Genomic DNA, 26,157 nt, shown 5'->3' on the forward strand with positions numbered 1-26,157 from the left:
TTTTAAGAGAGGTAACTGGTTTCATAGGACAAGATTGTACTATGACTCCCCTTTCGAATGTCATACAGTTAAGAGAGGTTGAATGGCCTTATGACAGCTGTATCTCAAGTAGTACAAACTTTAACAAATTTCTTGGTACCTTTCTTGAAATATTTAATGAAACTTTTACACTTAAAACCAAATGTAACAAAATGACTAGGAAGATTAAATGGATAACTCAGGGTATAAAAATTTCTAGTGCCAGAAAGATGCAGCTGCATAATGAACTGAAATATAACAAAAACAGACATTTTGCTGTGTATGTGAAACATTATAAATCCATATTCAAAAAAGTTGTAAAGGCAGCAAAACAAACGGCAAACAATAAGTTTATTTTACAACATAGTAGTAAGACAAAGGCAGTGTGGCCTGTTGCCAAATCAGAGTTAGGTGTTAAAGTCAGTAGTAATGAAATAATTAAGATTAAAGTAGATGATAATGTTGTTGTAAACCCAGCCCAAATATCAGAGTGTTTAAACGAATTCTTCATAAATGTAGCAAAGTCAGAAGTTGATGTAGCAGGATATCAGAGTAAAGTAAATCCCTTTGGACTCGACCAAGAAGCTGAGTATCTCACAGATTTTAAAAAAGTCACCATAAAGGATGTGAAAAATGTTATATTGTCATTAAAAAATAAAAATTATGCTGGGTGGGATGGGACACCAAGTAAAGTGATTAAAGCAGTATATGGCATAATAGCACCCCCACTAGCTAAAATAATCAACCAATCTTTTGAACAGGGGTGCTTTCCTGATGTGTTAAAATATGCCGAAGTGAGACCTCTGTTCAAGAAAGGGTCAAGGAAGATATGGGAAACTAATCGCCCTGTTTCTATTCTCCCAATCCTGTCAAAAGTGTTAGAGAAAGTAGCTGCAAATCAGATCAAAAATTTTATCGTAAAAAATGATATTATTGTAAGTAACCAATTTGGATTCCAACAAGGAAAAAACACACTGGATGCAGTAAATAACTTTACTGAGAAGATATGCAAATCATTGGATCAGAGGAGTAAAGTCACAGGTATCTTCTGCGATCTTTCAAAAGCATTTGACTAGGTGAACCATGACTTGCTTATCTACAAATTAAACAAATATGGGATTAAGGACAAAGCTCTGAAATGGCTCACATCATACTTGCACAACAGAAAGCAAAGGGTAAGTGTCACATCAAATGCAGTGAATTATTATTCTAAATGGAGTACAGTATCACAAGGTGTGCCTCAAGGCTCCATTTTGGGGCCAATCCCATTCCTATTCTATGTAAATGACTTGCCCATAAATATAAATTCCCCGTCAGTTCTGTTTGCAGATGACACTTCTGTTCTAATTGAAGATGATGCAGAAAAAGTTCAGTGCTCCATTGTGAGCACAATGGGTACTCTAGAAAACTGGTTCTAGTTAAATGGCTTGAAACTGAACATTGCAAAAATCAATATGGTACATTTCAAAAACCAAACATTTGAAATGTGTGGATCTTAAAATACATCATCACAATCATCCTATGGAAAAAGCTAACACAGTCAAATTCCTAGGACTAAATGTGGACAACTTAAACTGGAGTACACATATTGAGTTCCTATCAAATAAACTAAGCAGCTTTGCATTTGCAATGCAAATACTAGCAAACTCTACTGACATGAGTACACAAAAAATAGCATATCAATAGTTATTTTGAATCTGTCATTAGGTATAGTATCATTTTCTGTGGAAATTCAAGTAGTGTATCTCGAATACTGAAACTGCAAAAGAAAATTATAAGATACATGTGTAGAGCACAACAAACAGAATCTTGTCGTCCATTATTTCGGAACCTGCAAATCCTAACAGTTCCCTCCATATACATTTATGAAATTATAATCTTTGTACACAGCAGACAAAAATTATTTCAGGAAAATCATTTTAACCAACATACAACACAAGAAATAAAAATAATTTTATGTTACCCACACACCATTTGAAATTATATGCACGAACTCCACAGTATGTGGGGATGACAATAAGTAACAAGCTAATGGGCAAAAATATATTTAATATGAAGCCAGAGAGTCTAAAAATAAGGCTACAGCAGATTCTGTGGGAGAAATGCTACTATTCAGTAGAAGAATTCATAGAGGATGACATGATAATTTGAGCAAGTGAGTAGTGAAGGCTGGAGCCCTATCCTCCACCAGTCTATCCCCTTCCCTGCTTCCACTCCAGTCCTAAAGATGTCTCCTATCCTACAAGAACACTAGCATAGTCATTTTCCCTCCTCTACTACTCTCCTCACACCTTTGTCCTTGTCCCCTCCCCCCCCCCCCCCCCCCCACCCTCCCCACCAGTTTGGCACAGCATCCCAAAACTACACTTAACAGCCTACTATCCTGGTCCCCATCACATCCCTTAATACTCCCACAGACATCACTAGCACCTTCCCCCACTCCTACCCTTGTATCCCTCCCCCTACATGCTCTATGCCTCTTCTGGACCCATGCTACCCACCCCAGTGAGATTGCTGCTTATTTCAGATGCAGTCACAGTCAGGCCTTCATCTTCAGAGACTTCAGTGACCCTCTGTGCATGTGGCAGGGGGGTGTCCATGTCTGATGACACACTTACTGTTAGTTGATAGCTAATAATGTCTAAGAGTCTTTTCTCAATGTGCCTGTCTGAATCTCAGCACCTCCTATATGTGGTGAGTAGTTATTTATTCTTTACATCTTCTTGTTATTCCATCCTAGATTTTCCAGAGTTACTGTTACTGAGATAAGTGACCATGAAATCGAAAATCAACTTAAAACACTCAAAAGGGGAAAGACACCAAGACAATATAAGATACCTGTTTGAATCTATACAGACCAACTAAAAGAATTTTCTTTCCTACTAGGAGGTCATAGGTCATTGGAGCGACAAGGCAATCAAAGCAACTGGAGAATGATGCAAGTTATTCCCATTTTCCAACTAAATGATTAGATTGATGCACATAACTATACATACAGATCAGTTATAAGTGTTGAAAAATGGGATACATTTTATGTCCACATCTGTCACACAAATTTGGCGAACCACACTTTGGTTGGAGTTAGTTTTTTAAAAACCTTTAAAACTATTTGAAACACTGCAAATATCCTTTGTATGAAAATTCTGCAAGCAGTGCCTGATTAAGACTTAGCTGATTCTGTTTGTCTTTAGTAGGTGGCAGTGCTCAGGTCGCTGCTGCGTTCCTTGAATTACAGGAGCATTCAACAGAATCTGTACTGTTGGTTAATGAAAGAAATGAATACTTATGGAATATGTGAATGAAGACTTTATATCAATCAGAACTCAGCATGAAATTCTCAGTGGGGAGAAATGATGAGATGGAGACTTAGGTTTGTTTATGCCTCATAGGAGTGTTATAGGACCATTACTGTGTTCACAATATGGGAAAATCACCTGGTGCATAATGTCGGGAGTTATAAGAGACAGTTTTCAGACAGTCCATATGTACCAAGCAAGTTGTAAGTCCCGAAAATTGTACCAGTATGCAGCAGAAACTACAGAGGATAGACACTTGCTGGAAAGTCATGCAATTTAGTAACACAAACAAATGTAAAGCATTGTGTGTGGACAGCCACAAGGATGCACTGTTGTTCGATTAAATCATAGGCAGTCATAGCAACAAGTGCAAGCTATCTATGAGCATATGAAGTAATTTAAACTGTACACCACATAAAGTTAGTTGTAGAAAAAGCAGATGGAAATCTGAGAGTCACAGGAATAATCCTAAGGGAAGGGAAAATACATTATACACACTGCACACAGATAGCATATCTGAACTGAAAACCACAAAACTTCGTGAATCTAAAAGAACTATTTAAAAAAAAAAGGTCTATTAATAAGATATACACTACAGTCAAATACACACTGGAGATTACTCGGCCATTGGAGGGCTTCTCCAAGGACAATATGGATATTTGTAATTCCTCCTCCTTTGAAACCATACATTACATAAATTAAAATATGATCCACAGTTTAAAGGTCACTGAACTCACAGAAAGAATCATTTGCAAGATTCCACTTTGTCATGAAGCTTTTACAGGAACCCATTCGACTTCTTAATCTGCCTAATATTGTTCAGAGTCTCTTGGAAGGTCAAAACCAGGAACTTGTTTGGTCACATCAGCAATAAGGGATCCATTTTGGTATCCTCAACTGCAGCTGATTCTTGGTGTGTAAATGATGATGAACTGGGACATCACATTGGTTTGGTATCTTCTACCATTCCTGTTTTATTGCACCTTTGCATCCAGTGTTTGGTGACTGGATATTGGCTAGCAGTGGTAGCCAAGTTGTGCGGGCATTTAAAGTGAACCACTTATGATCCTCATCAATTCACTGAGTTCACATCCAAACATTTTTGTGTGGACACTCATTGCCCATACTAAGGTGCAGTATTCTGCAGTACTGGATACCACTGCCAATGTTGATGTGCACAGTGTGCAGGCATTGCTTCCTCATGAGCTGCCTGTTAGTTTGGCTAGCATAGTTTTTCTGGTTGCAGTTTTTGCTGCACTACTTCTAGGTGATGCCAGTAGGAAAGTGTAGAGTCAAGTTTAGCTCCCAGCTACTTAGGGCTATTTTCATGTTTAATTGGCTCTTCCCCGAGTTTAATCCTCAACTTCTGGTTAGTTTCTTTATTGTTGAGATGCACAGTGATACAAATTTGGAAGGATTTGGTTTCAAGTGCCATTTGATATAATACTCATGAAGAGTGTGTAGACCATTATTCAAGAATAGCTTCTAGCTGCTTGAATGACTGTGATTGTGAGGCAATTGCTAAATAACTGGCATAGGCAAATATATGTGACTGAAGTTGAAAAGTAAGGGAGTGAGCACTGAACCACGAGGTAGGCAGTTGTTAAGTGTTCTAACATTGCTTATTTTTTTCAGATGGACTCTTCAGATAAGTTCTCTCCACTAGCACAGATTTCATGATCTTCAGTTTTTGCTTGGATTTGGTGACTTCTGCGAGTTTACATAACAGATTTTGGATGCGGACTGTCATACGCTCGCAACAGATCCAGCAAAATTACTTGCATTAGTCCTGTCTTCATTGCATCTTGGATACCTCTTTCATTTGGTTGGTTGGTTTGGGGGAGTGAACCAAACAGCAAGGTCACTGGTCCCATCGGATTTGGGAAATCCGCCATGCTGTCAAAGGAACCATCCCGGTATTTGCCTCAGCCAGTTAGGGAAATCAGGATAGCTGGATGTGGATTGGGACCATCGCCCTCCCGAATCCAAGTCATGTGCTAACCAGTGTGCCACATCACTCGGTGCCTCTTTCTATGTATGTAGTCAGTGTCAATACTCATTCATTGCAATTCCTGTTTTTCCTCAAACTAGTTTGTTCCACCAACAGCAGCTTTTTGATAAGTGGCATTAATCTCAAAGTCAATACCCTCTCAAACAATTTGTAGGTGGTACACAGTAAAGAGATAGGTATAAAGTGCTTCAGATCTCCTGCTGTTTTCTCTGGTTTAATTATTGCAATCACCTTTACCTCCATCAATAGCTTTGGTAGTTTTACAGAGTCAACTATTTCCATGAAGAATCTGGCCAACCAGATTTTGGTTGGATCCAATTTTTCAAAAAGTCCAGTAGTACACCACATACATCTGGGGTCTTATGGTTTTTCACTTGTTTCAGAGCAATGTCTGTGTCACCAAAATCAATTGAATGTGCAATTAAAGACACTGAGGCTATGTTATTTCAACATACAAGACTTAGCCAATGCAAATTTTCTAAATAGTCGTTCAGCTTTCTAGACATTTCCTTCTTTTCTCAACTACTATGTTTTATTTTTTATTTTTTCTTAAGTATGAAAGCAATCTGGCAGGGCAAGATGCTATGCTGAAATGCCAAAGAAACTGATATAGCCTTGCATATTAAAATACAGAGACACGTAAACAGGCAGAACATGGTGCTGCGGTCAGAAACGCCTATACAAGACAACAAGTGTCTGGTGCAGTTGTTAGATCAGTTACTGCTGCTACAATGGAAGGTTAACAAGATTTTTAAGTGAGTTTGAATGTGGTGTTTCAGTTGGCACATGAGTGATGGGACACAGCATCTCCGAGGTAGCAATGAAGTGGGGATGTTCATGTACAACCATTTCATGGGTGTATTGTGATTGTCAGGAATCTGGTAAAACATCAAATCTCCGACACTGCTGTGGCCAGAAAATGGCCCTGCAAGAACATGACCAATGATGACTGAAGGGAATCGTTCAACGTGACAGAAGTGCAGCTCCTCCACAAATTGCTGCAGATTTCAGTGCGGGGCAATCAACAAGAGTCAGCATGCGAACCAATATGGGCTTTCAGAGCTGAAGACCCACTTGTTTATCCTTGATGACTGCATGACACAAAGCTTTATGCTTCGTCTGGGCCTTTCAACACTGACATTGGACTGTTGATGACTGGAAACATGTTGCGTGATCAGATGAGTCTCATTTCAAATTGAATAGAGACAACCTCATGGACCCTGCATGTCAGCAGGGGACTGTTCAAGCTGGTGGAGGGTTTGAAATGGTGTGGGGCATATGCAGCTGGAGTGATATGTGATATGGAACCCCTGAGACATTTAGATACGACTCTGACAGGTGACATGTACGTAAGCATCCTGTCTGATCGCCTGCGTCCATTCATGTCCATTGTGCTTTCCGACAGACATGGGCAGTTCCAGCAGGATGACATGACACCCCACACATCCAGTATTGCTACAGAGTAGCTCCAGGAATACTCTTCTCAGTTTAAACACTTCTGCTGTCTACCAGACTGCCCATACATGAACATTATTGAGCATATCTGGGATGGCTTGCAATGTGCTGTTCAGAAGAGATCTCCAGCTCCTCATACTCTTACGGATTTATGGACAGTACTGCAGGATTCATGGTATCAATTGCCTCCAACACTACTTCAGACATTAGTCAAGTTCATGCCATATCATGCTGCGGCACTTCTGCGTGCTCACAGTGGCCCTACACAATACTAGGCAGGTGTACCAGTTTCTTTGACTCTTCAGTGTAGTAGCTCCAGTTTTCATCTGCTTTGCTCCTCCATGTTTCTGTAATAAATCCCATTGTTTATGACTGGAATGTGTAAAGTTAAGAGGGTATACTGTCTCCTTCAGCTATTTCTCCATTGTTGATTTAAGTGCTTGATTCAGCAACTTCATTGTCTTCAGTTGTTTTAAAGTCATCCAATAGTTTCTCACATTTTTCTAACCAGCATGGGATGTACTCTTTCCTTCCCCCACAAGTGATGGATTTTGTTGCTGTCGTCATTAGCAGCTGAGTAATTTGCAATTATCCAGGCATGGGCAGAATCTATTGATGTTCTAATATAACAAGGAAGTTCAAATCAGTGCACACTCTGCTGCAGGAAACTATAAGCAAAGTGTTGCGTTGTGTGTCACAGAGTTGTTTATCAATAAAATCATGAAAATGCAGATATCAAGGATAATTAAGCAACATATTATTTGCTGTGACATATACATCTTATTAAACAATCATGACTGCAAAATCTGATAAATTAAAGCTCACAAAGATGCTTGCCACAGTGCACCATGCATAACTGGGAAAGAAGGGATGAAAATTATAGTGTTCCAAGATGAACCCTCTGCCAGACACCAGGAGATGCCTTGAGGAGTACAAGTTTAGATGTTAATGATACGAAACAAATACTACTTCCATATTTTAGGGATTAGTATGTAATAACAAAGCACTTGGTGTATGTAAAACAATGCAAACTAATTGAACAAATTAATACTGAAAATTATGGTAATTCTATGTAAAACAGTTCAAATAAAATGACATAAAATGCATATGGAAAGCAACCAAAAGTGTAGTGCATTATCAATAGCAAAAAGAATCATATAGCTATAACACAAAATCAACAAAAACACCCAGGACACTTCACAAAATAATTAACATCAACACAAAATAAAAAACAGATAAAAAGTAAAGTAGTTCTCAACTTAAAAGGTTGATTTAAAACTCACAGTACTTTACCAGACATAATCCTATTGAATGTGGAATCATGTTATTTTTTACCACCACCACCTTGTAAATTAATACTGTTAATCCAATGACTTTTTTATTTATTTATTTATTGTTCCGTGGGACCAAATTAAGGAGAAGTCTCCATGGTCATGGAACGAGTCAATACATGAAATTATAACACGATATTAGAAACAGATAAAATGAAATATAAAAAAACATATTCAGGTGACAAGTCGTACGTTTAAATGAAGAAAATCAACAATGTAACACTGGAATTTGCTTAATTTTTTAGCTCTTCCAGGAGCTCCTCGGCAGAATAGAAGGAGTGAGCCATGAGGAAACTCTTCAGTTTAGACTTAAAAGAGTTTGGGCTACTGCTAAGATTTTTGAGTTCTTGTGGTAGCTTATTGAAAATGGATGCAGCAGAATACTGCACTCCTTTCTGCACAAGAGTCAAGGAAGTGCATTCTACATGCAGATTTGATTTCTGCCTAGTATTAACTGAGTGAAAGCTGCTAACTCTTGGGAATAGGCTAATATTGCTAACAACAAACGACATTAAAGAAAATATATACTGTGAGGGCAATGCCAGAATTCCCAGATTTTTGAATAGGGGTCGACAAGAGGTTCTCGAACTTACACCACATATAGCTCGAACAGCCCGTTTTTGAGCCAAAAATACCCTTTTTGAATCAGAAGAATTACCCCAAAAAATAATACCATACGACATAAGCGTATGAAAATATGCAAAGTAGACTACTTTTCGTGTTGAAGTGTCACTTATTTCAGATACTGTTCTAATGGTAAATAAAGCAGCATTTAGCTTCTGAACAAGATCCTGGACATGGGCTTTCCACAACAGCTTACTATCTATCCGAATGCCTAGGAACTTGAACTGTTCCATCTCACTTATAATATGCCTATTCTATCTGATCAAAATATCGGTTCTTGTTGAATTGTGAGTTAGAAACTGTAAAAACTGAGTCTTACTGTGGTTTAGCATCAAATTATTTTCCACAAGCCACGAACTTATTTCATGAACTACATTATTTGTTACTGTTTCAATATTACACACAAGATCCTTCACTATCAAGCTGGTGTCATCAGCAAACAGAAATATTTTTGAATCACCTGTAATACTAGAAGGCATATCATTTATATAAATAAGAAACAGCAGTGGCCCCAGCACCGACCCTTGGGGAACGCCCCACTTAACAGTGCCCCATTGGGACTGAACATCACTACCACTCTCAATATTGCGGAGAATTACCCTCTGCTTTCTGTTCTTAAAGTAAGAGGTGAACCAATTGTAAGCTACTCCCCTTACTCCATAACGGTCCAACTTCTGTAGCAATATTTTGTGGTCAACACAGTCAAAAGCCTTCGTTAAATCAAAGAAAACACCTAGCGTTCGCAATCTTTTATTTAATCCATCCAAAACCTCACAGAGAAAAGAGAATATAGCAATTTCAGTTGTTAAACCATTTCTAAAACCAAACTGAACATTTGACAGCAAATTATGTGAATTTAAATGCTCCAGTAACCTTGTATATACAACCTTCTCGATAACTTTAGCAAACACCAATGGCATAGAAATAGGCCTAAAATTGTCAACATTATCAATGTCTCCCTTTTTATAAAGTGGCTTCACTACCGAGTACTTTAATCGGTCAGGAAACCGACCACTCCTAAAGGAAAAGTTACAGATATGGCTGAGAACTGGGCTAACATACATAGAACAATACTTCAGTATTCTGCTAGATACCCCGTCATATCCATGCGAGTTCTTGGTCTTTAGTGATTTAATTATTAACTCAATCTCCCTCTTGTCAGTATCATGGAGGAGCATTTCAGGTAACAGTCTCGGAACACTTTTTTCTAAGAGCGCTATATGATTCCCATGTTGGGACTAGATTTCTATTTAGTTCACCTGCTATATTCAGAAAGTGATTATTAAATACTGTACATATATGTGACTTATCAGTAACACGGACATTCCCACTACGAACTGATTCTATATCCTCGACCTGTCTCCGCAGACCAGCAACTTCCTTTACGACTAACCATATGGTTTTAATTTTATCCTGAGACTTAGCTATTCTATCTGCATACCACATACTTTTTGCCTTCCTAATAACATTTTTAAGCACCTTACAATACTGTTTGTAATGGGCTGCTGCATTTAGATTTTGACTGTTTCTAATGTTTTGATATAATTGCCACTTTGTTCTACAAGATATTCTTATCCCTCTAGTCAGCCACCCAGGCTGCCTGTTTGTGCTAGTACCCTGTTTTAAACGTTCTAACGGAAAGCAACTTTCAAAGAGCATGAGAAAAGCATTATATTTATCGTCTACTGTATCAGCGCTATAAACATCTTACCACTCTTGTTCCTTTATAAGGTTTACAAAGGTCTCTACAGCAACTGGATCAGCTTTCCTGAACAGCTGATGACTATATTTCACACGTGTTACAGCACAAAAATCTTTTAAAGTTAAAATTTGTGCATCATGATCTGAAAGGCCATTCACCTTTCTGCTAACAGAATGCCCTTCTAATGAGGAATGAACAAAAATGTTGTCTATGGTTGTTCTGCTGTTCCCTTGCACTCTCGTTGGAAAGAATACGGTTTGCATAAGATTATATGAATTAAAGAGGTCTACCAGCATCCTCTTCCTTGCACAATCACTTATACAATTAATATTGAAGTCACCACATATAACTAACTTTTTGTATTTCCTATAAAGTGAACCAAGAACCTCCTCTAGCTTTAGCAAAAATGTTGTGAAATCGTAGTCTGGGGATCTATAAATAACAACAGTTAGAAGTTTAGCTCCGTTAAATTTAACCACACCTGCACAACATTCAAACACCTTTTCAGTGCAGTACTTTGAAACATCAATTGACTCAAATGGGATGCCGTTTTTCACATACATGGCTACTCCCCCACACCGCAAAGAGCTCCTCGAAAAGCTGCCAGCCAACCTGTATCCTGGAAAAGGAACCCTCTGAATTATCTCCTTATTTAAGAGGTGTTCAGATATACTTTCCAACATTTTAGTGCCTACAATAAAATAAGATTTGTACAACTGGGAAAAATATGGATCAGGTTGAGCTAAGCCATTTCTTTAGGTTTGGTAACAGAAAGTAATCCATTGGAGGCAAATCTGGCAAGTATAGTGAATTTGGAAGTACTTCAAATTAATTTTGTGTAGTTATGCAGCAATAATTCAAAATTTGAGTATGGCTGTACCATTGTGATGCACGAGAACTTTCATCTTTTCAAGGTATAAGTGTTTGGCACAAACAGCATGCTTCAACTTGTACACTATACTCCTATCATTACCACCCATAGTCTGTGAATTCAAACCACAAGAATACTAGCAAGCAAACTATGACTTTTGCTCCAGATGGTACTCCTATTGCTTTCTTTAGCCACTTTCTCTTTTTGTTATTAATCATTTTGATTGTTCCTTCATCTCTAAAACATATGATGTTGAACCCACATTTTGTCCGTTGCTATAGAATATCAGAGAATCTCTGAAATTAGTTTTAAACTAGTCTAAACATGCCTGAGTAATGTTTATTCAATGTCCTGTTGGTAATCACAAAAGAGTCCATAAGTGTCAATTTTTTGTAAATCTTTAGTAGCACATGTTTTTGGGCAAGTTGCATGCTGATCACATACATTGACTATACAACTGCACTTTAACATTGGCCCAACCATTGAAAAAACAAAGCTGGTGGGAGAATCTTTAACGCTAAATCTAATTCGTCTTCTGCTTACATTGGGGTTAAACACCTTAAAAAAAGCACCTGATCAGAGTCTTGAGTCAATTTTATCTATGTCTCATGACAGTCTTAAGATTTCAATGTCTGGACAGTTGTCACATGTAAGGAATTGAACCTAGTTTTCAGAAACTTCACAACATATCATTTTTGTGTTAGGCCAGAATGTTCAGAATTTCCCTTGCATCTCAGATTCAATCTATGCGAGGCACAATAATTAACAAATGTTTTGCCAGACATAATGGTTATGCTGGAAAATGCAAGTAATGGTGTCCTATGTCAGTATTTCTTCCTGTGGAATAAGGTCTGTCAGAGACAGTTTACATTAAGCTTCTATTTGTACCTGATTTTACGTACCTACCTAACATGTGTTACTTACTTCTGTTTTAGGAAACTCCTCATACAAAGATACCTTGATGCACATCTATAGCACATTAACAAGTATTAATGGCCACATATACAACAGAAAGGATGTTCTACAGTAAGGTATCAATGTAAACATTGGACTATTGGGATGTGGGACGAAATTTACCAGCATGTGTGTATCGTACTTACTTTCCATATTGTTCTTGTGGCTTTCAGTCCAAGGACTGGTTTTGTGCAACTCTTCGAATAAATCTATTCTGCATAAGCCTCTTCATCTATGCACAATTACTGTGGCTTACATCCATTTAAACCTGCCTACCACAGTCAAACCTTTGTCTCCCTCTACAATTTTTACTACCCCCCTATTATCCACAAACTTCTTTTGTTAGCCCTTTAACAACTGCAGAAGTGCCTGTATCATTACTGCCTATTGCATCTACCCATACTATGTAGCGTACATTTGGGATTCTACCTTGGGCAGGGTTACATGAACAACCTGCCTCACCCAGTGCTGAATATTTCTGGAGTGCTTTGTACGATGTCTCCTCTTGTCACTCTAAAATTCGTCACCACTGAGATGAATGTTACTCCAGGTGTGAAAATCAGTTTTTTGCTTTTAAGCTGCTCTGAAAATTTATGGTTGTTACAAATCCATATACATATAAAGGAATATTTTCCTTCAGTACTTTCTGATCCAGTTTTGGTGGCCCATTCGAAAAGTTACATGTCACTTTCAGTATACATAGTATACATCAGTAGTTTAGTATGCCATCATATGCAAATGTTCATAATATGTACTGTACTGTATGTATTCCTCAATCTAATAAATGAAGAAATAATGAATTTAGTTTAGTGGATGCTTTTAGATCACACATCATTGGTTACTTTCCACTAGTGTACAGACTATGCTGGTTTGTTGCACATGAGGGATAAAGTGGATAAAGGCCATCAATGGCAGAGTTTCATAACTTTTAACCTAACTGTAGAACCCAGTTTCTGTTGCCCGTGAACAAACTATGAAATCTAAGGCATTGCTAGTGTGACTGTCACACAGCAAAAGCATTTTCATTCCAAACATCAAACATTTTTATGGAATGACTTATTTGAAAGATAAAAGTCCTTTGGATGACAAAAGGCTTTGGCCATTGCAGAGCTTCTGATGTGGATTAAATGCACAACAGAATCCCATACGAACTTTACCGACCGTGATCCTGTTTTTAAATAATCAGTCTCTTGTGTTATCGACAGAGTTGTCATTGAAATGTAGCTTTCTCAAAAATAAAACAAAATGGTATCTGCACATAATTTCATTGTAAACTGAACTGTTCATAGGAACATCCCTGGAGCAATTTTCATTAATTTTAGCTTTTTCACAGAATGCATGAGATGACAAATAACAATGAAATAATACATTTCTTCATATCCTATATCTATCTTTGATAGACAATAATGCACTGATTTTGGAGCAGTTTTCTTGATGAACAAATAAAACTGATAGTTTTTTATCGATCACAAATTTCATCATATCCTATGTTAAAATAGCATAAAGAATGACAAAATACTTGGATCACCCCATTGTTGGCACTTGTGTGCTGAAGGTGAATCATCAAATGTGTGGTTAAGTGGACAAAAGCCATTTTATTTCCAGTCAAATTCGTCACTACATTGTGTTTTCTTCGTCGTTGTTGTTGTTGTTGTTGTTGTTGTTGTTGTTGCCGCTGCTGTGGTCTTTGGTCCAAATACTGGTATACTGCAGCTTTTCTTGCTAATCTATACTGTGAAAACTACTACATCTCTGAATAACTACAGCACCTACAGCTGTTTGGACCCACTTACTCTATTCTTCCCTTGGTCTCCTCTCACAATTTTTACTCCCAACACTTCCCTCAAATGTCAATTTCTTAATGGCCCAAAACGTCTCCTATTAACTGACATCTTATTTTAGTCAAGTTGTGCCACAAATACCTTTTCTCCCCAATTCCATTCAGTACCCATTTAATCTTCAGCATTATTCTGTAGCACCACTTTTCAAAGGATTCTATTCTCTTCTTGTTTCAGCTGCTTATCATCTGTGTTTCACTTCCATACAAGGATACATTCCAGACAAACACCTTCATTAAAGGCTTCTTAACATTTAAACTTATATTTGATGTTAACAAATTTCTCATATTCAGAAATGTTTTTCTTATCATTACTCATCTACATTCTGCCAGTATGCAAGATGTATGAGACAGGCGAAATACCCTGAGACTGCAGGAAGAATGGAATAATTCCAATTCCAAAGAAAGAAGGTGCTGACCTTGGGACCAGTGGCAACTCATAGGTATACATTCTGGGTGTTCAAAATTTTTTTAATACAGACAATAATCAGAATGTGAAATTAATAGCATCTGCTGTCAATTATAATAATAATAATAATAATAATAATAATAATAATAATAACAATAATAAAACCCGTGGAGGCCCGGGAAAAGAATAGGCCTCCGGTATGTTCTGCCAGTCGTAAAAGGCGACGAAAAGAACAAACCACTACTAGGGCTAACCCCCCTTTTAGTGTGATTAGTTGGTTCAGGACAGAACTAATGAAGCCTCGGACAAGCACTGTCATAGTCAGGGACGACGCTTGAACCTTATGCCCGTTCACAATGGTAATGACACTGCTAGCCACACGGAAAATGATTTAAATCCAAATAGAAGTATTTTGCAGGATATGCTTCCTGCAACCACTCTAGAAGGAAAACAAAGACAGAGGATGAGATGGTCAGATGAAGTTAACCGACACTTCATGTTCTGTTATTACCAAGCAACAAACTTAGGAACCAACACAACTGGATACAGATCACAAGTATACACAACATTTATTACCAGAAACCCAGAATTAAAATTTTTAATAGAACAACGACTAGCTGCTCAGATCCGTGTAATAATCAGAAATAACAGGATACCCCAGTCGGAATTAGAAAACATCAAACAACAAATACTGGAACAAAATAATGTGCAATCAGAAGAAGAAGAAAATACAGTAATGGACTCAAACATCCCAGAGCAAACAAACAAAGAACAACACACATCAGTTAAAAAATCAGAGGAAAACGAAATCTTAAGACAGCCACCAGAATAAGCACAAATAGAACACAGATTGACACACATGTTATATATAGAAGAAAAATTTCAGCTGACATATATAGAATACAAAGACACAAATACAGGCATTAGACCATTCTTGCATAGACCACCAAATAACCCACAAGTCGAAACAACAATAACAACTATCAACACAATAATACACAACAAAATAAATGAAAATACAACTATGGAAGAGTTACAACTACTGGTTTATATAGGAGCACTCACTACACTAAATATACACACTAGGCAGAGATCAGAACCAACCAACACACAGAAGAAACCCACAAAACCAGCATGGCAACACAGGCTACAGATCACAACAATAATAATATACGTCAGTTGTCTGGAAAGAGGAAGAATTGTTTTTGTGGGATTTTGTTGTTTTGTATATAATTAAGAACAGTTTATGGCAAGAATGAAATCATGTTTAAGCAAGGAATTAAATCAGGTGATGCTGAGGGGATTACATTAGGAAATGACTTTTGCTACTTTGGAAGTAAAACAATGATGAGGGTTGAAGTAGAGAGAATATGAAATGCTAAATGTAGACTAACTGTCTTTCTTGGCATTTCACAATCATGTTCAGATTCTTCAGATTCGGAAGAATTATCAATTACATCTCTTGTTCAGACATAAGACTATAGTGCTACAAAAAATGATATAGACAGCTTAGTTCTTTATCTATTACGTTATTGCATTCAAGTGCAATTTTGACCTGATTGATCTTATCCAGTTTTAAGAGATTTCAATCCAACTTCTTAAGCTGGAAAATTAGATTGTACTCAAGCCTTTTATGTAACAAATTGTTCTCAGCCTGTGCAAAAGTAATGTCTGTTTTATTAAGCACTCTATAGTAAAACTGATGTTTCACACCATTGTTAACTGCATTGGCACTATTATTGCTGGACTTTTAAAATTTCTTTTCATGTCTAGCCCTAATTTTATCTATGTTGTTATCATTAATACTATCCCAGATACAATCAATTTGAAATTTATAAAGTTCCTTAAAATATTTAAATAAAAACAAATGCAAACAATAGGCTTCACCATTTAAATTGTCTTTCTTTCTATGAAGTTGTACTGTCTTATCAGAAATGACTTGCTGCACTAGTTTCCTTTTGATGGAAGGCTCTTTGTTACACTGCTTCACATCTATGTACAATTTCATGTAATCAGGAATTATGTCTGACTTCAAACACAGTTTATTAAAGTCAATGGTCGTACGTGTTTCTACTATTTTCAGTTTGATGTCCCTATATTTAGAAACAGCTTTAGATACCTCGGCAGGCAGGAACTTCAATATTTTGAACGAAGCTATACTTCAGCAATGATTACAGAACAGCAAGTAAACAAGACAGCCAACCAGTTGTAATACATTGTGATTTTCAATTAACTTTAACTATGGTTTCAAAGAATTTACACCTGTAATCTCCAGAAGAACAAACCTGCATACAGTGCAACACAATAAATTACAACAAAAAAACCATGGACCAATATTATGTGTCATACAGAAACCACTACCTACAACAGGTGTTGGCCCTTAAAAATCAAGGGCTTGTCACATCAGTAAAATCAATCATATAAATGCCAGACACGTTAAGAGCTACTCGTTAAGTGAGGGAGAGTGGAGAGCAGAGATACCAGGAAACAAATCCTGAGGCAAAAGTGCCGATGAACATTTATGCTTGGTGGCATAAACAGCCAGTGTGGAAAAAGACAACTAATCTTCACAGAGGTCAAAGGGTGCAGGATGGACCTTTGGGGAGAACTAAATACCTATAAACATCTAGAGTGCAGAGATGGTAATTTACTAAATGATCAGTTGCAGCTCAGCTGTAGACAACTATTTAATGAGTTCAAACCAATGCTGTATTTATATAAAAAAAAAAACACTTAATGACTGCTGATAGCCTTTGCAAGTAGTCCATTTAATCTACATTTTTCACTATACAGGGACCTAGGAGTTTTTGCTCTTTACTGTAATTATGTGTAATAGTGTGTTTATGCACTAGTGTTATTACTTCCTGTACAATGATTTACTATAGGTCATATTAATCTGTTTACTGTCGTTACGCTTGTAATAACTTACTTATGCACAGACATTATTATTTTTGTACAATAATGTACTAATGGTCCTACAAGGGTCTTAATGTGTGCTAGAATATTTTAATATGTATTTATCTTTTTCAACATTTTATTCTACACTCGTTTATTGGCATTGTGTATTTCTTTAATTCTGTTAGTAACTTGATGTGCTTATGCTTATTGGCTGGTTATGCTGCCAAACATACATGCTATCGGCACATGTAGCTCATCATTTATTTCCTGGTATCCACACTCTCCATTCTCCCTCAATCAGTACATAGCTCTCAACAGGGTCTGGCATTTTATGTGATTGATTTTACTGATATGACAAGCCCTTGATTTTAAGGGCCTTAACTTTTACAAGTATATGTACAGAACATTGCCGACACATTTCATGTGGAAATGTTACATCGCTTTACTGACTGAATGTTTGGTAATGTGAAGTTTGTAAGTACTAGTTTTCCTATGTTGGTATATATCATGTTGTTTGTGACATGCCTAAAATTGTTCGAGATAGTAGCTTTTGTATGTCACATAATATTGGTCCATTATGTTTTCATTGTAATACATGGTGTAATTTCTGAAGAAGACAGGTTTAAATCCACTGAAACCACGGTTAAGGTTAGTTGAAAACCACCATTTTTTTGCAACTGGTTAGCTGTCTTATTCACCTGCTAAACTGCAACATCACAAGATATTCTCTACATTTGTAGGGACACTTCAGTCAGAGACTTCTACAGCTAGGCTAACTTATCACAGAAAAACTCATTTTGTACAATTCTCAATGACAGCATAATTTGCAAATAACAACATCACAAAAAGTATGCTACCTAACACAGCACTGTGTCAGAACATTAAATTACATGAAGTTCCACATGAAACAGTTAAGGAAAAATTTGCACAATGAAACTAGGTTCAAGGAAGGAAGGAACATATTGTTGACTTTGAGGTCATTAGAGAGGAATAAAAACTCGGACTTTGTCAAGGATGGGGAAGGAAATTGGCTGCACCTCATCAAAAGAAGAAACCCACCATTCACCTGGGGCAATTTGGGGAGAATCACAGCTAATCTAAATGTGAATGGTCAGACATGGATTTGGATCATTGTTCTCCCAAAAGTGAGTCCACTGTGCTAACCTCTATGTCACCTCACTCAGTAACTATGTTCCATCCAGCAACATGAGAATTTGTTTACTTTATTTTACACTCTCCAGTTCATCTCAGTGTTCTTTTTCTCTTTAGAACTGTGTTTCCTATGTACGGAATTCACACTGCAAGTAACACGGCTCAGTAGTATTACATGAACCGTAAAAACAAACCAGCACATATTGAATGTATAATTCAATGCAGTTGTATAACTGTCATAAAGGCACAGCAAAACTGCAGTACTAGGATTGATTACTGATGATGCACAGTGTGTAACAGATTCATGAAGATTCCAAGATGTGTGTGCAACGTTTAAGTTGCTAGTGACACAAAATTGACCCTCATTCTCTGGGATGAAATCAACAACAGCAAGATAACAAATAAAATATTTAAATCTGTAATAATTTGCTCCATTGCATCTGGTTCATGTGATTAACATCATAAAAAAACTAGTAGTCCAGACACTGATATCTCAAAGGAAACTGGAATCATTATATAGGAAGGAAATATTATTTCCATACATGACACAATTCTTGTAAGACCTCACTACAAGCGTAAAATAAGAATAGTGATACTACTTAATAATTGTCTCAAAGAATGATGTAGTGATCACCCCCCACCTCTACTCCATGTCAATGTAACAAAAGAAAATAAATAATTACAATTATTGAGCTGCTAGAAAATGGATGGGTCCAATCTCTGCAAAAGTAATTGACTCGGAACCTCACTAATGATTATTACAGAACTACTATCATATGGGGTATCAAATAAAATTTGTGACCACGCTAAAGTTTTTCATAGGGAAGATGCAGCATATTATCTTTGATAAAAAGCCACTGGCAGAAGCACATCAAATTTCAGGCTGCACACCGAAAGTGTGTTGGAACCCTTGCTGTTTATACTCTACATTAACATTAACCTCACGCTTTTTACAGATGATGCAGTTATCAATAATGAAATACTGTCTTAAACATCCTGTACTAATACAGATCTTGATAAGACATCAAAGTGGAGTAAAAATTGGCAGCTTGTTCTAAATGTTCAAAAATGCACTTCACAAAATACAGAACATAGTATCCTATGAGTACAATATCAATGAGTGACAACTGGAATTAATCAACTCTTGCAAATACACAGGTGTACCAACTAAACAATGGAAAGTACAGGATGGAATAACAACGAAGTTATGAAAAGGATAGATTGCAGCTCAGCTTATAGAGGAGAGACAGAGTTGCAAACAGGCACAACAAAAATAATACTAGGCATTTAAGCTTTTGTCCAAAAGGCCTTCTTCTGAGATATTAAACACAAACACACTTAACCAACAAATCTCACACACAATCTTTGTCTTCAGCCACTGTAGCCAGACTACAGACTGAAACTGCACCTGATGGGAGTAGCAATTTGGCATGGGTAGTGGGGTAAGGATAGTACGGCAGGGGAGGGGTAAGGTGTACTGTTACTTTGGAGAACATGCAGAGACATGGAGGGGACAGAGTAGGGCTGCGAGGTGCAGTCAGGAAGTATGGTTTGGAAGAGGGTGGGGAGGAGTGGAAGAGTAACAGGAGAGAAAAAAAGACTGTCAGTGCATTGGCAGAACAGAAGGCTGTGTAGTGTTGGAGAGGGATCAGGGAAGAGGGTAGTATGTGGAGGGCAGGGACTAGCAAAGGATGAGGCAAGAGGAATTGCAGGAATAAAGGACATATTGCAGGAAGTTTTCCTACCTGAAAATGCAATCAATCTATAAAGGAGATGGTTTATAAAACACTCATGCAATCAATCTCGGAATATTACTGGTGTGAGTGGCATCCATAACAACTGGGATTAAAAGCAGGTATTGAACATGAAGAAAGGAAGACAGTGACCGAAGGTTCCAGTGTACTCTTAGATGACTGCAGTCATGCCAACGATCTACACTGGGATCTGCTGTGTGGTACAGGGCTACTATCTGGGCCCATAGCTTGCATCTTCAGCACTGTTTAAGTTAGCATGTGCTCTCTTTATTACACCAATGTAGCTTTCACATTGACAATACATCTGTCACATATGAAGATCAGGGAAAGATGCTCCTTCTATTGATTCAAGAATGTCAATCAAACACAACTGCATAAAATACTTGGATTGGAGACTCATACAGATATATGTATAAACAAAATTTTAAAAATAAAAAGATATTGCATATTGTAACTGTGGTAGACAGAATGGCATCTTTAATAAAGGGGTGGAAAACCATACATATTTCTGCATAACAGTCAGGAAAAATGAACATTTAGCTTCTTTAACCTGTCAAACTGTTTAAGCCACTAACTGATTGGAAGCAGCCTATATATGATCACTTGAATAAAATCATTAAAGACAGACAAACAATAGCTATATCATGAATAATTCAGAACACAGAGTATGGCACTTTCCTTTCTATGTAGATGCAACAAGTCACAGTAGGGATGCTAGATTTCAAAGTAGCAAACTGGTTTCACTTGGACAACAATACTGTTGTAACAAGGGGGGAAGGCTAGGGATAACATTGCAATCATTTCATTGTGATTTACACTTACTGTCAGTCAATATTTTGCAGAGAGGATACGCGAGCTCACTGACCACCGAATAGAACTATTTACAGGAGTTTATATTGAGTAAGAGTGAAACTTTCCAGAAAAGAGGTTCTGTGATGGTACAATTCAAAATATAGGCCAATGTGAAATTGCACTAACATGCCAACCCAAGCCTTATGTAAGCAATTGACTGTAGCTGTTGACTCATGTAGCTTTCTGTTGGGTCTAGTGGTGACACATATACCTAAATGTGTTTAAATATGTTTTTCTACAAGGAAATGGTATCCATAACGAATAAACTAATGAGAGACATATAATGGTAATAGTTGTAATTATAGTGATAATAGTTACACTAGCAACAGCAATAATGTTTACACTGGTAATCAGATAATGAATACAGATTTCATGTACTTTAATTAGTAGTTTATTTTGTAATAGGTGTATGCAGCAAACACTATTCGAATTAACTGGTCCATTTGATTATATGGCTTAGTGACTTACATAATAGGATATAACTGTAAGAGATAATATATATCGTAAAATAATAATTAACTGACTTTTATTTTTTCATTCTCTGAGCAACCTAGTAAAACTCTTATGAGACACAGTCTCTGTCAGTACAAGTAAAAAATGACATGGGGATAATTCTGAAATAACTGTCAAAAATGATCTTTGAGATATGTAACTGGTAGAGGTCAAACAAAAATATGTTGCATCAAAGTTAGTCCTTCTTGTCTCAAAGTCATAGTGATACACTCGGCACTGATCTACGGTGACTAAGTAGATAAGGAAGTCATCCGGACGGACCTGACACAGTTACTTTTCCCTTGCTGCCTTGATTCAACAGGATTTCTGAACGAGTGCAAGCAGTTGCAGATACAGAGGGTGGCAAAATTCATCATTTTCAAAAATTCATGTACAATGAAACTGACCTACGAATGATTTTCACTATTGTCCCAACTGTGATACACTGGTCTTCAAGCATCAGGGTTTCCACCTCTCCTGCAATTCTCATTTCTTCATAACAAGATGATGTGCCATTTTGTTCCTTGCCTTTCAGACTTGTTTGATGACAGTGGACGTAAATGTCTACACCATCAAATCACTGTGTCGTATGATGATGTATTGTTGCTGTACGCTCCCACTCACTCAGAATGGATTAATGTGGCACTGTTCCCATTAAAATACAGAAAATGAATTGCCACACGATACTTTGCTTTGTCAATGAGCCACTTTATTTTGATTCCTCTAGCAGTGTGCTATGGTACTGTAGAATGGAAAATTCAATGTGTACCAGGACTGCAGATATGTACTGCAAATAAACAAAACAAAAAAAAAAATCAGTTTCATTATTTTATTTTATCAAGAAAAAAAAATTAATACTTTATGACTACCCTCATAGCTTGGTGGATTTTTTTCTGGGGGGGGGGGGGGAGGGGGGGGGGACACGGATGCGTGTGCATGTTTTCTACATCTGAAGCAGTCTCAGATAGAGTCCAAGAACCTACTTTACTTTTTAAATGTGCCTGTACATCTCCTATATATGGTGAGTAGATATCCAAACTAACTCAAACTGTTATAATTTCAGAGCTTGTTTATATCTTATCCCTAGTTTACAGACTTTGTGATTTGCTTCTCTCCTCTGTTATATCTCCCTGAGAGTGTCCTGAATTGCCATACATCCACAATCATTGTAACGTTTTATTAACATATCGACATGTCAGATATTTCAGGCTTTCAATCAGCATCAATTTTTGATTCTCACTTGACTGGTGTACCAGTGACAAGCCACAAATCTGGAAGGGGTACCTAAGTCTGTCACAGCTGTGACCATGACAATAAAAGCCACAGATGGGAAAACATCAAAACCTTCAATAGAAGAAATACTAAACTCAATGCTAGAGAGAGGAACGTTTTAATAAGAACTGTTATTACTGCCACGATTACTTTTCTTCATACACTTCTAGATAACACAGTGTCATTGGAAACAGCAAAACCTTAAATGCACAAATGCACTGTCACAAAAAACTCAGCATTTCTGAATATCTTCTCAACAAGGCAAATGAAAAAAAAAGGTTTTATATGGTTGTTGTTGTTGTTGTGGTCTTCAGTCCTGAGACTAGTTTGATGCAGCTCTCCACGCTACTCTATCCTGTGCAAGCCTCTTCATCTCCCAGTACCTACCGCAGCCTACATCCTTCTGAATCTGCTTAGTGTATTCATCTCTTGGTCTCCCTCTACGATTTTTACCCTCCATGCTGTCCTCCAGTACTAAATTGGTGATCCCTTGATGCCTCATAACATGTCCTACCAACCGATCCCTTCTTCTAGTCAAGTTGTGCCACAAACTCCTCTTCTCCCCAATTCTATTCAATACCTCCTCATTAGTTATGTGATCTACCCATCTAATCTTCAGTGTTCTTCTGTAGCTCCACATTTCAAAAGCTTCTATTCTCTTCTTGTCTAAACTATTTATCATCCATGTTTCACTTCCACACATGGCTACACTCCATACAAATACTTTCAGAAATGACTTCCTGACACTTAAATCTATACTCGGTGTTAACAAATTTCTCTTCTTCAGAAACACTTTCCTTGCCACTGCCAGTCTCCATTTTATATGCTCTCTACTTCAACCATCATCAGTTATTTTGCTCCCCAAATAGCAAAACTCATTTACTACTTTAAGCGTCTCATTTCCTACTCTAATTCCCGCAGCATCACCCGACTTAATTCGACTACATTCCATTATCCTCGTTTTGCTTTTGTTGATGTTCATCTTATACCCTCCTTTCAAGACACTGTCCATTCCGTTCAACTGCTCTTTCAAGTCCTTTGCTGTCTCTGAGGGAATTACAATGTCATCGGTGAACCTTAAAGTTTTTATTTCTTCTCCATGGATTTTAATACCTACTCCGAACTTTTCTTTCGTTTCCTTTACTGCTTTCTCAAAATACAGATTGAATAGCATCGGGGGGAGGCTACAACCCTGTCTCACTCACTTCCCAACCACTGCTTCCCTCTCATGTCCCTCGACTCTTATAACTGCCATCTGGTTTCTGTACAAATTGTAAATAGCCATTCGCTCCCTGTATTTTAACCCTGACACCTTCAGAATTTGACAGAGAGTATTCCAGTCAACATTGTCAAAAGCTTTCTCTAAGTCAACAAATGCTAGAAATGTAGGTTTGCCTTTCCTTAATCTTTCTTCTAAGATAAGTCGTAGGGTCAGTATTGCCTCACGTGTTCCGACATTTCTACGGAATCCAAACTGATCTTGCCCAAGGTCGGCTTCTACTAGTTTTTCCATTCGTCTGTCAAGAAATCGCGTTAGTATTTTGCAGCTGTGACTTATTAAACTGATAGTTCGGTAATTTTCACATCTGTCAACACCTGCTTTCTTTGTGATTGGAATTATTATATTCTTCTTGAAGTCTGAGGGAATTTCGCCTGTCTCATACATCTTGCTCACCAGATGGTAAAGTTTTGTCAGAACTGGCTCTCCCAAGGCTATCAGTAGTTCTAATGGAATGTTGTCTACTCCCAGGGCCTTGTTTCGACTCAGGTCTTTCAGTGCTCTGTCAAACTCTTCATGCAGTATCATATCTCCCATTTCATCTTCATCTACCTCCTCTTCCATTTCCATAATATTGTCCTCAAGAACATCGCCCTTGTATAAACCCTCTATATACTCCTTCCAACTTCCTGCTTTCCCTTCTTTGCTTAGAACTGGGTTTCCATCTGAGCTCTTGATATTCATGCAAGTGGTTCTCTTTTCTCCAAAGGTCTCCTGTAGGCAGTATCTACCTTACCCCTCAAAAGATAAGCCTCTACATCCTCACATTTGTCCTCTAGCCATCCCTGCTTAGCCATTTTACACTTCCTGTCGATCTCATTTTTTAGACTTTTGTATTCCTTTTTGCCTGCTTCACTTGCTGCATTTTTGTATTTTCTCCATTCATCAATTAAATTCAGTATCTCTTCTGTTACCCAAGGATTTCTACTAGCCCTCGTCTTTTTACCTACTTGATCCTCTGCTGCCTTCACTGTTTCATTCCTCAAAGCTACCCATTTTTCTTCTACTGTATTTCCTTCCCCCATCCTTGTCAATCGTTCCCTAATGCTCTCCCTGAAAATCTCTACAACCTCTGGTTCTTTCAGTGTATCCAGACCCTATCTCCTCAGTTTCCCACCTTTTTGCAGTTTCTTCAGTTTTAATCTACAGTTCATAACCAATAGATTGTGGTCAGAGTCCACACCTGCCCCTGGAAAAGTCTTACAATTTAAAACCTGGTTCCTATATCTCTGTCTTACCATTATATAATCTATCTGCGACCTTCCAGTATCTCCAGGCTTCTTCCATGTATACAACCTTCTTTCATGAATATTGAACCAAGTGTTAGCTATGATTAAGTTATGCACTGTGCAAAATTCTACCAGACGGCTTCCTCTTTCATTTCTTAGCTCCAATCCATATTCACCTACTATGTTTCCTTCTCTCCCTTTTCCTACTGTCGAATTCCAGTCACCAATGACTATTAAATTTTCGTCTCCCTTCAATATCTGAATAATTTCTTTTATCTCATCATACATGTCATCAATCTCTTCGTCATCTGCGGAGCTAGCTGGCATATAAACTTGTACTACTGTGGGCTTCATATCTATCTTGGCCACAATAATGCGTTCACTATGCTGTTTGTAGTAGCTTACGTGCATTCCTATTTTCCTATTCATTATTAAACATACTCCTGCATTACCCCTATTTGATTCTGTATTTATAACCCTGTATTCACCTGACCAAAAGTCTTGCTCCTCCTGCCACCGAACTTCACTAATTCCCACTATATCTAACTTTAACCTATCCATTTCCCTTTTTAAATTTTCTAACCTACCTGCTCGAATAAGGGATCTGACATTCCACGCTCCGATCCGTAGAACGCCAGTTTTCTTTCTCCTGATAACGACGTCCCCTTGAGTTGTCCCCACCCGGAGATCCGAACGGGGGACTGCTTTACCTCCGGAATAT

General features: G+C 37.6%; 1 protein-coding gene across 3 annotated transcripts in view; it reads right to left on the bottom strand.

Moving 5' to 3' along the window:
- Nucleotides 1-26,157, bottom strand: part of LOC126473401 (cyclin-dependent kinase 12) — a 190,018-nt gene that overhangs the window by 65,636 nt on the left and 98,225 nt on the right. The window contains exon 14 of one of the 3 annotated variants that reach the window (XM_050100416.1): nt 21,631-22,443. The exons of the other annotated variants lie outside the window; for them this stretch is intronic. Within the exon in view, the coding sequence (XP_049956373.1) occupies nt 22,415-22,443 (29 nt within the window). The 3' untranslated portion in view covers nt 21,631-22,414. Of the gene's footprint in view, nt 1-21,630; nt 22,444-26,157 lie in introns of those variants that run through there. 3 annotated transcript variants of the gene reach the window in all.

The sequence above is a fragment of the Schistocerca serialis genome, chromosome 4 (genome assembly GCF_023864345.2).
Source record: "Schistocerca serialis cubense isolate TAMUIC-IGC-003099 chromosome 4, iqSchSeri2.2, whole genome shotgun sequence".
NCBI lineage: Eukaryota > Metazoa > Arthropoda > Insecta > Orthoptera > Acrididae > Schistocerca > Schistocerca serialis.